Raw genomic sequence first — 11,862 nt, forward strand, 5'->3', positions numbered from 1 at the left:
CATCACTCTGTGTGCCTCACTGGTAGAGAAGCAGTGAGATTCAGATCTGTTGTATCTTTTTAATTTTGGGGGGCGGTTCTATATTGTGACAATGTGTGGCATCTATCACAGACCTAACTCCAGGGCATTATCACCAGTTTGAATTGCTCTTCTTGCTTTCTTCCTCCAAAGAATAATCCAGCACTTTAGGGCAAATGTAGCTGGAAAAAACTCTCCAGCATAACCACACTTTGTCCAGAAACAGACTTTTGAGATACGGGGTTTATTGTCAGAGCTGCATTAATTACTCATGTGGCCAATACAGTGGACAGGACCCTGGGCAAATAGATCTCTATGGCTTTTCTAAACCATGGTTTTTCTGTCTGTCTAGCTTGGAAAGTTTTGGGGTCAAAGGATCTCTTTTGCTACATTAATGTCTACCACATACCCTACCTTTGCTTCCAACCTCTGATAGTGTCTCTAAATGCTGTTACCAGAGGAATAATTACACACACTGTACTGTACATTAAGACAATCAATTCAATAGTCGAGAAATAGTACTTCCTAAATCCCCAACTTAATTCTTAAACACCATGTGCTCTGTGCACTGACTCAGGCAGGGGATGTCTGAAATAAAAACATTATGAGCTGTGATTGTATAATTAATGCATATGACCAAGAGGGGGATGATGCATAGATAATCTTAATTCTGACATTTCCCACTTTGGAGTGCTTAACATTTTAACGCTGCTTGCAATTTCTGTGTCTTCCAACAACTTTCAAATAACTTGAAAGGGAAGATATAGACTAATTGATTTTGTTATGTTGAAAACAAAGCATAGCAATAAAGAAAACATATGTATGATCTAAAACAATGAAGTAAAAATGTTAGATAATTCGCCTGCTGGGCTAGGGGGTTGGGTTGTTCGATGGGTCCCTTTATTTGTTTCTTATTTCTTTCTTTCTTTTACTCATGCTGGGTGCTGAAGGAGGGCATGCCCAGGAGCCAGTGAGCAGGGTTACAAAATGGATCCATTGTGACAGGAATTGGGAAAAAAAGTACAATAATCCATGTCCCTAAGAATATGTCAGGATGCATCTTTATTTCTGTCTGTCTGTACAGTAGCTTTAAGCATGCAGCTTTCTATCCCAGAAAAAAGAATGACATTGCATGTTTATGGAGCATACATAGTACTTTCTGGTTTAATCCAGTACATAGTATATAATGGACACATATTTATATTAAACTATTTACTAAGTATGGCATAATTGTGGAAATAGGGTTAAATTATTTACCATATGCATTAGAGAAATTAATATTTTCTGTATTTCTTGAAATTCAAAATTCAATTTCACAGCAAATCTTAAAAAAAATTATTTTTTTAGAAGGGCCTTCTTTTCAGTGTATTCTTCTCTGGCACTTTCTGCTTTTAGAATAGAAATTAATATAACTTGAAATGACAAAGCATTACTCAAATTACCTCAGTTTCAACTTGTTATGCAAAGGGTGTTATAGGGTGTTACAAATATTATATATGAGGTGTTAACAGTCACCTCATCTTACTCTGAATGTAACAGACATAGATGAATTGCCATGAAGATCATACTCAGAAAGGAGACAGTAACAGACAGTAACGGAACATTTTTAATCAGGGTATGAGCCAGATAATTACCTTCCATATCTAAATGAATTCTACATATCCACTGCTAAACTTATTATATGATTTTTTTTTTCCTAGCATTTAAGGATGTATTTCCACAGATTCATGATATTCTTCCCCAGTGAGGGCTTATCTAGAGGTTAAAAATCATGAAATGGTCCTTTCCTGCCTGTGATTGTTGTAAAATCATAAGATTAGAAGAAGACATTTTCTCTGTTTTTCTAACATTTATTGTGCATTATATCATGTTCTAAAGATTTTCATATCAGAAGGGCTGGAAACTGTAGCTGAGGTTTTTATGACATTAGGGTTTTGAGAAACATATACAGGATTGTGATTAGTTTTACCCGGTAGAGGTCAAGATATGGCAACACTCCACAGCTCAATTTATTCCTCAAGTTCAGACACATATTCTTCCTCATGCACTTTACCACTAGCACACAGAAATAAAACTAGCTCCACAATGTAAACATCAAATAATTGCTTTTCTCCACATGCACAACTTAAAAAGCTAGGACAGTGGAAAAAAGTATTTTTCCACACTGTATCTGCTCAGTGATCTATTTCTCTTGCCCTGGATTCAATATGACATGTATCACTCACTGATACCTTGGTAATTCTTTACTGATGGTGTTAGAAGGTGAGAATTCTTCCTTTGTGTGGTGTGGATTCTTCAAGCTTTGAAGAATGACTATTTACTGACTCATTTCTTGATACATATAGCTTAAATTTTTATCAAACATGTTGTTTAATGCAAGTCTGTTCACTGAACTCTGAGTATCTAGATCCAAATTCTAACTGTACCATCAATTCTAATTTCTCATATAAGCCAAGCCAAATTTCCTACTTTGATTTAGGTTTGAGCTGAACTCTATAGCTCAGGCCTAGCTTTAGCTTTTATAACTCATAAAACTTTATGATCCTTTAAAATCTGTCCACAAGTATTTCATTTTCTGACTTCCTGTGTGTATGAACTTCCCACATACTCTGAGAAGAGGTATTTTCTTTTATCTGTCCCAGACTAGTCTGCATGCACAGTCTGCATCACTCAGATCACATGCTAAAAATCTTCCACAAGAGCGAGATTAAATGTTTTGCTATATATATTTCGCTTTATATATTTTGCTCCAATATTCCCTGTTTCTCATCTGCAGTTGATCTCACCATTCCCTCATCAGGCCCATACAGACCATTTGGTCACTAATAAACTGCAGTAGCAGGAGGCTCATCTGAAGGTGGCAGCAAGGGCAGTTTTTTCACTGGCAGAAATGCCAACAGGATAAAGGTGAAATTGGAAATAAGCTACTTTTGGTTTTAGTAGAGCCTTCTAATATAGCCATATTTTAAATTATATGCATGAATTAGAAGTAACGTAAAGGTGATATTGGGCTTCTAAATACCAAGAGGTAGGGTTTATTAGCTCAAGCACAGGACTATGCTAATGAAATATTTAATGTTTCCAGGACTTTGGTAAGTATTTCTAGACAAACCTTCACTGCCTTTTATAGATGTACAAGTCTGGGTCAGTGCTACTTCATGGCTGTCTGCAACGGGCATGACTGGATTGCATAGGTATGGTCTAAGACTGTCTTTTCTGTTCTGTTCTTGTACTGTTTGGTACAAAGGAAACCTTGTTCCCGAGTAAGCTTCCTAGGCCCCTTAGTAATACAAATAATGAATACTATCACCCTTAGATTCCTTTATAATTCCCATGCCAAAAGAAGTAATGTTAGGTTTCTGTCCCTAAGTTTTTCAGTTCTTATGTTGTACAAACCTGTATTGATTAAAATTAAAGCTGTTGGAAGTTCTCTTTCACATTTTTTTTAGTATTTAAAGCTTTCCATTTTATGAGAATGGAAATAGCATTTCAAGTGAGTTCTTTAATGATTTCATTTGTAACAAGAAAAACTTAAATCCAGAATGTGTTGGATTTTTATTTACTTCTGTTAATACTCCCCTTCCCTCCCCTTCCCTCCCCTTCCCTCCCCTTCCCTCCCCTTCCCTTCCCTTCCCTTCCCTTCCCTTCCCTTCCCTTCCCTTCCCTTCCCTTCCCTTCCCTTCCCTTCCCTTCCCTTCCCTTCCCTTCCCTTCCCTTCCCTTCCCTTCCCTTCCCTTCCCTTCCCTTCCCTTCCCTTCCCTTCCCTTCCCTTCCCTTCCCTTCCCTTCCCTTCCGCCATAGTCTAGGTAAGCAGAAGATTCAGGAGGGCCCCAGGAAAATGCATTGCAACTATCTAACCTGAACTAATTCAGGAACATAGCTTTGAATTTTGGCAAGTAATTTTTCAACAAAAAGGGGAAATTAAGGTGCATTCCTTGGAGAACTGGTATACTACGGTTTGCATTATATTGTCTGTATCCTCTACGTCCTACATTTCTGATAGATTTACATGTTTGTTCAGCATGGTGCACCAAACAGAGCTAGCTGATAATAAATAGTGAATATTAAATACTGCATCAAGAGCCCTCCTAACCTAAGGTTATTATTTGAAACAGTGAGAACTCTAGTCAGCTACGGTAGCCTTTGTTTAGTGGCCATGCACTGTGAACAGCTGCCACCAAACCCATCTGATTCCTACGAACTGTGCTGCAGAGGGCCTGACACCTCTGTTGACTGGTCAAACACATCCTGGTGCTGTTGTCTGCCATGATGATATAGGATAGAAGTGCCCAGCATATCCTGGCAGACCAGCTGTTGGCATCTTAAGCTATCTAGTTTGTTGTAAAGAACTAGGTTTCTCCCCTGTTTCTGGATCAGAAGTTTTGGTTGCTGGCCCAGTACCAAGGTCCAGGCTGTCAGGACATTGCTCGCTCAGCTCTTCTGGTGTGCTGGGCCAGCGTGAAGGCTTCTGTGAGGGCTAATGGCGGGTCTGCTGGGGTCCAGCTAAACTATCTGCCTCGGTGAGAGGACAGACTCTGGGTGTCCCACTTTCCAGGGCTACAGTGAAGCCATTCTCCTGTGACATATTCAGCTGAATTATGACTGACAGTCCAGCAGAAGCTCTAAGGGAAAGGAGAAAAAAGGAAACAGGAACAGCTCTGCAGCAGTTAGGAGGGATGACATGTTCCTGCGGGAACCTGGATGCAGCAGCCAGTGCAGACGTGGCAGTGGGGCAGCTCGGAGAGTGCAAAAAATGTTGTGGGCAGCCCAGAGGAAGACGGCAGGAGGCACCTTTAAACTGAGAGATTTTAAGGTATCATGTGAGGGAGAGTAAGAAAATATGTGAAGACAGCGGGGGCGTAACGAACAGAGCTGGCGCAGAAGCACCATGCAGCCTGAAGATGGCGCCGAGGCAGCACGGAGGTCCCTCACAGCCCTGAGATGGTACTGAGGGAGCATGGAGGCAGGGCTTAGAGAAAGCACTGAAGGCTGAAGAGAAGCCAAAGATTGCTCTGAGGCGGTTTGTAGGCCTCAGTCAGATCCGGGATCGCATGGAGGACGTCTGCACCTCAGGCACCTGCGGTTAGATCCTCCAGTCTTGCAGATGGACGGGCAGAGCTCTTGGAGCCCCTCGCTCTGTGGAGACTGGGGAGGGAGGGTCCCGCCCTGCTGTTTGTGCTAAACACACGACAAATGGTACGTTGGGGAGTTAACACGGGGAGAAGGGAGTCAGTGGTTACTAGTCAGATGCAATGTCCTTTTGGCTGTTCAGAGCGGCCTGAGTGGATGTGGAGCTGTTGTTACGCTGTTTGAGGATACGGTCTTGCCTTCACTTGTTCATTGTTCATTTACTACTTGTTGGCTTTGTCAGCTTGTTCTGTGTTCCCATCTATACCCTTCAGCTCTTCTTTGCAGTAACAAACTTCCATTCAGTGCTGCCTATGAGGAGCTATGGCAAGGTACTGATACCTCCTGGAGCTCACAGTGTATGTGGACCTACATGGTGCATGGCCATGTGCATTACCTGTGAGGTAATGGCCAGGCTCTGGGGAGGCTGGAGAGAAGAATCAGCTGTGGTCTGGGAGCAATGCTAATTGTGTTAGAGCACACTTGTGTCTGAAATGATAAGCCTCCTTGAGAGGCAGTCCAAAACATATTATTCTGAATATCAGGAACTGGCAATTCTAGCTTAACATTTCTGTATTGTCAGGATCTTTCCAGTATAAAGGTGCCTGAGCAGATACTAGCCAAACACCTCCAGATTCCCATGAGGCCATTGCCTCTTCACCTGTGGAAAAGAGTGAAAATTGAAATCTTTTTGACTTTTAGTGATTGCTGGTGCTGCCTTGTTAAGTGTTAAATTGCATCAGCTGTTCTTTTGTGTTGGGACATGTCACAGAGGAGTGGATGAGATCAGAGGACATTGAGTCTGCTGTGTACACAGACAAGGTGGGAAACTATGTATCTCCTGACCAACTTCCACCAGCTTACCGTGTTTATTTATTAAGACTGAAGTGCTAAAGGGTAGCCTTAAAATTGACTGTGGAGTCAGCTGGTGATTCTGATGTTACACAGATAGTTAATGGGCCTGAGAAGGAGGGCATGCTCTAGCTTCTTGTTTGTGTTAAATTAAGTTTTAATTTTAACTGTGCATCTGCTGGACAGTGCACAAACCCAGCTTGCTCCCCAGTAGCAGCAAGCTGCTTGGTTGACTTTCAGAATCCAGTGATGAGAGGGGGTTTTCTCAGTGTCCGTTGGGGCCCAACTTGAATCAGGGGGCAAAGTGCTTTGCCTGCTCTTTGCACCTTGTATACTCTCTAGCACATCTTGGCCACCTGGCTGATTCATTGCATCCCAAAGCAGTTGAAACACAAGGGAACTTGAGCAATTGTTTAAAATCCAATGTTCAGAACTACATAAATCAAGCTGCTAAATTTACAGTGTAAAACCAAACATTAATTTGACACACAATTCAGCCATGCTGTAGGTAGCATCTGTAGTCACTACTGGGTTCTCATTTCTTCTTGACCCTGATCATCACCCTATGGAGAGATTCATGCTTTGTTTTACTACCGTACCAACCAAAATGTTAAGACTGTGGGAACGTGACCATTAAATCTGGCTGGAAGAGTAGCTGATTTTTTTTTTTGGTCGAAATACAAAAGTGACTTGTAGTCCAGTTTTGAGATGGGATCTGAGTTTCTGAGCCAAAAATGGCTTTGGGACTTTTTTTTTTTTTTTTTCGTCCAAGTAAGCTTTGGAAACAAAGATCAATGTTTGACTTCAGAATGTGAAAAAAAAAAAAAATTGATTCTTGAGAATTTATCTCTGTGTGCATGTGGGAACTGGTCTTTCCCCTTCTCCACTTTTTTATTTAATTATGGACAAAGTCCTATATTCTGTGAAGTCAGAATAGAAGTAGGACCTTGTGTTTGGATGACTTGAGGGCACACAGCTACAATTACCTTGACACATGGGTGAATAACTTTTCTAATGTGATCACACCAAGTGCTTGTTTAGTGGTTTCTTTTACTTGATTAAGAGTTGTACAAAATGTCATGAGCTCAGGAGAAATGAACAAAACAGGTAGACAATACATGGGGTTCTGAAAGGAGGAAGACATAATGATGACTGTAACATGACGGAAGCCAGTGGGGTGTGTAAAATGAGAGGACTGCTGCGGGAAGCTTAAGAGGTTAATGACATGCAGCTATGGATGGATGGAGTTTGCATGGACCCAGATCTCGGATCTGATCCAATTGCAGCCCAGTTCTAAAGGAAAAGTCTATATATCAGTCCAAATATTCTGGTGAATCATGCTTTGTACTTATGGTTTGTGATGTAACCAGAAGTTCTTGATGGAATTACAACCGCCCTGCTCACACTCACCTGCTATTTGCTCTGTATTAAGTTAATAATAGTAAATAAACTGTGTATTAGATTTCAAGCTGACCTGTTCGTGGCAAATGAATTCGTCTTGCCCACAGGCTGCCCTAATTTAAAACATATGAACATATGTATCGTTTTAAATCCTGTTGCTTCCATACATTAAGCTACTGTTTAGATTTTTGCCTCATCAATATTCTTCACCATTTTGAACAGATGTGTAGTTTGCTGTGGGTTTGGATCAAAAGTGTTCTCCGACAGATTTTTTTTTTTTTTTTTTTTTTGTGTGTGTGTGTAAGGTGGTGGAGGAGTAAAAGTGAGGTGGACTGTGGTGGCATCGTACAGCACTTACACCTATCACCCGAAACCAACAGAAGACACCTTGCTGTTGTACAGGCAAAACTTTCATTAGAAAGGAGATTTACTTTAATTGCAAGAAAGATGGGGTACTTGTTTAATGAAAATACAACTGAAGTCAGGAGAACTATTGTATGATAGTATATTTCCCATACAGCAGTGTAAGTCTTATAGAACACAGATAGAAGTTTTCAGTTTCTCCCTGACTTCCAAGGGGTGAAAGAGTTTTGTGTGTAAAATAGAGTTTCTCCTAGGAATAAATTTTTAAAAAATTGGAGCCTAATGTCAGACTCCAAAGAACATGTTTAGGCTTCTAAATACGTAGCCTGGGCTTTTCACAAGTGCTGAGCTCTGCCAACCCCCACTGCTCTTAGGATACAGCTTCTAAGGCTGAACGTCGTTTGACTGCATGTTCTTGCAAAGAAATACTAAGAATACGCAGTAGGTCAAAGTGGCTCCTTATCTTTGTGTGGAGATAAGGCCTGCTGTTCCTCCTAGGAAACAGTGTCTTAGAAGCGGAAGGCTGCACTTCTTATCATTCAAGTATGTGCCATAAAGGGGTAAAAATAGGGACGTTCAGGATAAGAAAGTTGAAACCAAGGCACCTGCTACCCACAGAAGGAAACTTGGGAATAGAATAAGACTGAGAGTCTCTTCTGTTTTGAATACTGCCAATCTTCACTTACAGGAGTAAATAATTTGCCTGTAAAAGCCTCTGAGATTACTGATATGAGAAAAGGCTTGCAGGATTTAGACTCCTGACTTTACCATGCAGACTAAATTCCATTTACTGAGTTTTACAGAAGTTGAAAATGTCACAGTTGGCTGAGAGAATTAGATTTCAACATCTATTAAACATTTACAGGGCATCCTAAATCCCCATTGAAAATCCTTTAGTTTGTGACCTAAACAGAAAAGTTGAAATAAGGTATTCAAATTCTATCACTGTTGCCAAATAATGCATAGTTCATTCAATCTCATAATATTTTAATCCAGGATTCACTTTGCCATGATACATAATGCAGGCTATTTACAATGAATGCCATTCTTTAAATGCCAGTTTTCCTTTAAAACAAGCAGCAACAACAACAACCAGCCCCATACCCTGCTCCAAACCTTATTTGCAAGGATTTTCATTTGCATCACTAATGTACAGATTTACAAAGAGCAGAAAAAAGGGGTATTCTTATTATTAGAGATTCTGCTTTGTGTACTACCTGCAACCACATTCTGCCACTTTCATCCCTTCGTAGTTATATATCAAAGTGGGCACACCAGCATCATCCTTATAAAGAATTGAAATTGAATCCAGTTTGGTTGGAACACAACAGGCCTTGGAAGCTTTCTTTGGGTTTTGGAGATGCACCAGAGTTTGGACAATAGCATGTTTTGTTGGGGTAACGTTATCTGTCAGAGGGAAGAAGCAACCTCCTTTACACTCAAAAGCCTCATAATCTTTTGGTGCAATGATCCAGGAATCCCAGCCAATCTCTTCAAAGTTCACATGGAGGGAAGTTCTCCGGCAGTGGTTGGCTCCGATGCTTCTCTTGCTTCTGGAGGAATGTTGGTGGGGCCCAGCGATGGCCTTTTCCTCTCCCTGTTCTTCCTCTTCAGATGAAGTGTTGTTCTTTCCTAATTTCTTTAACACACTTTCTTGTTCATGAACAATCATCTCCCGGAGCTCCACTTTGGTCTCTTTTGTCCCATTGCTGCGGTCATTGGAGAACACTATTAACAGGGGCAGATTTTTAGTGTCAGGGGTAACACTGATATCCAGCTTCCCACAAGTGAAACCACCCAGAGCCTTACTCTCTATAACAACTTCTAGCTTGTTTTTAGCCTTCAGTTTGTCTGCCCTGACCCATCTTTTCACAGCGCTGGACACTTCAAACATCTCCCAACCACACTCCTGGATATTGTGGGAGACAAGGAAAGATTTGGTACTTTCTGGGTTTTCCCAGTGGTCACCATCTAGAACATCATAAATGACCATGTTGCCTTCCAGCGTAGAGAGAGACCCAACTTCCCTGTGACAGGAGATATAAATTCTCAGTTCAGCTCTGGTGATTTCCTCATATCGTGGAATAGAGATGTTGAAGAGCAAGATGTGTTTCTGAAATGGATTTTCTTCTGGTGAAGCTAAAGAAACAACATCTGCAATAGGAAATTAAAACACGTGGTTACAGTGCTTCTGACTGTCCAAGTAACTTGCTTTTAAATGACTCGAGAGGTATTTTGAGGGTAAAATAAGAGCATAGCTACCCAGCATTAACCCCCCCCCCCCAAAAAAAATACCATCTTCTGACCAAGTTTCAAGTGCAGGTAGTGAAGCTGTGGGCGATGCAGGTCAGTATTAAATACATGAGTAAGGCATCTGGAGAGTGTTCAGATTTAGCAATTTCCTAATGAGATTTTTACACAAAGAATTCCTAAAAAACCCCTATGAATTTCCTACTCTTACCATCATGCAATGGGATGAACTGCCCTCCTAATACAGTGAAGTATACTATGTATTTAAATGTCTCTAAGAACTAGCTGTGCTGAGGCTTTTGTTGTTGTCTTCAGATAACTTTGAAAGCAGCTTGGATTACTGTGAGTTTGGGGAAATGGAGAAGTTTTTGAAAATCCTGAATTGAAGCTTGAGGGTCTGTCTAAATTGAGACTTGGTGATAAACAGCTTTTCATGCCCAGGTCCCAGTCTGTTCCAGGCTGGATTCACTGAGCTTCTGTTCTGTTTCTTTCTTCTGCAAAGCTCTGTGCAGTACCAGCGACTCTGCCTTGGGAGGGGCACGTATTTGGCTGGAAGGTCAGACTGGTAGTGTTTAAAAGTCATCACTGACTGATGTCTGTTTGATGGTCAATATAAGATAATTAATCATGTTTGGGTTTTAGGGCAATTTTAACTGGCTACTGTTGACACTTCACAGTGTATACCCACTAAAGCAGTTGGAGAGAGAGAGATATGGAAACTATAATAATCTAGCTCATACTGTTAAGTTTTCTTTCCATTTCAGGACTAGGGGCACTAATTTGGGAATTTGGAGTTCTCCATAGTGATGTTATCTGTGTATGTCTATTTTCCATATAAACAGAAGCTTCAATTCTCCCTTTCTCATTTTTATCACAAGGATTGCATTTACTTCTAACCTTTTTACTGCTTATTTTGATGGAGCTTTTAAAAGTTTATTTAATGTCACAGACAGGGATCTTAAATTTTTTTAGTTGAGACAAGCTTGACTACCCATTTTCATATAAGTCTTTCCATCTAACCCAGAATTTTGGGGGAGCACTGCTGTTCCTTGCCTGGATCCAGAGACACATTTCTCAGTTGGCTGCTGTGGTTTTTAAGTATGTGGAGAGCCCACCGGAAAGAAGAGCTCTCTAGTATGGATGTCTCAATTATAGATGATCAAAAGTTCACTTTCTAACATTAAAACTCAGTTCCAAATCTCTAGCTTTGAGAAACATGATTCCTGTAAATCCTGCTATTCAGTGCATCATCTCAGTTGATGCATTTGAGAAGAGAATATTGTACAGTGAAAATATCAAAGAAGAAAACTAAAGGTAATTGTATTTTTTTAAAGATTGAAAGAATCTACAAAGCAAGACTACAATCCAAAATTTTAATGTTTCGTTTCTAAAGAATGTGTGGAAGTCAGGCACTCGGTTCCCTCTGAATTTCAAAAGAATCTGAGTACCTACTGTCCATGTACTTGTCTAAAAATTTTAGTCCACATATTTAGGACTTCTCCTACCTTCAGTACTGAAGCTCCTTACAATATTGGATGCAGGGATGGAGGACTTGTCTGCAGCATATCGGTTGTATAAATCAATCATGAACTGTGGTGGTTCTTCTTTGGTCTTCACTTGTGAGGGAACTCTTGACAAATTCAAACTCCTTAGTAAATCCGTCTTCATATTCTCCAGGAAAGATTTAAAGTCGAAATGGGTCTCATCTTCCACTTCCCCAGGATCATGAAAGTGTGCATCAGACTTTCCTATAGCTGATAACTTGTCCCAATCTTCCAAAGGCTTGCCTCTTGTCAAACAGGCAATGATGTTGAAAACAGACAGTGCAGCTAATACTCCCAAATAATGCAT

General features: G+C 40.5%; 1 protein-coding gene across 1 annotated transcript; it reads right to left on the reverse strand.

The window, feature by feature from the left end:
- Window positions 1-8,974: 8,974 nt before the first annotated feature.
- Window positions 8,975-11,862, reverse strand: GDF2 (growth differentiation factor 2). The gene is made up of 2 exons (XM_074830042.1): window positions 11,517-11,862; window positions 8,975-9,915 (listed from the first exon to the last, which is right to left on the reverse strand). Exons 1-2 carry the CDS (start codon window positions 11,860-11,862, stop codon window positions 8,975-8,977), a joined length of 1,287 nt encoding a protein of 428 aa, XP_074686143.1.

Source organism: Strix aluco, chromosome 7, assembly GCF_031877795.1.
Source record: "Strix aluco isolate bStrAlu1 chromosome 7, bStrAlu1.hap1, whole genome shotgun sequence".
In the NCBI taxonomy this organism is placed as follows: Eukaryota; Metazoa; Chordata; class Aves; order Strigiformes; family Strigidae; genus Strix; species Strix aluco.

Excerpts from the sequence above, each read along its gene's own strand:
- GDF2 (XM_074830042.1), bottom strand. The coding sequence starts at position 11,862 with ATGCATTATTTGGGAGTATTAGCTGCACTGTCTGTTTTCAACATCATT. Across the intron at positions 9,916-11,516 it reads AAGGAGCTTCAGTACTGAAG|ATGTTGTTTCTTTAGCTTCA; the intron begins GTAGGAGAAGTC and ends TTCCTATTGCAG.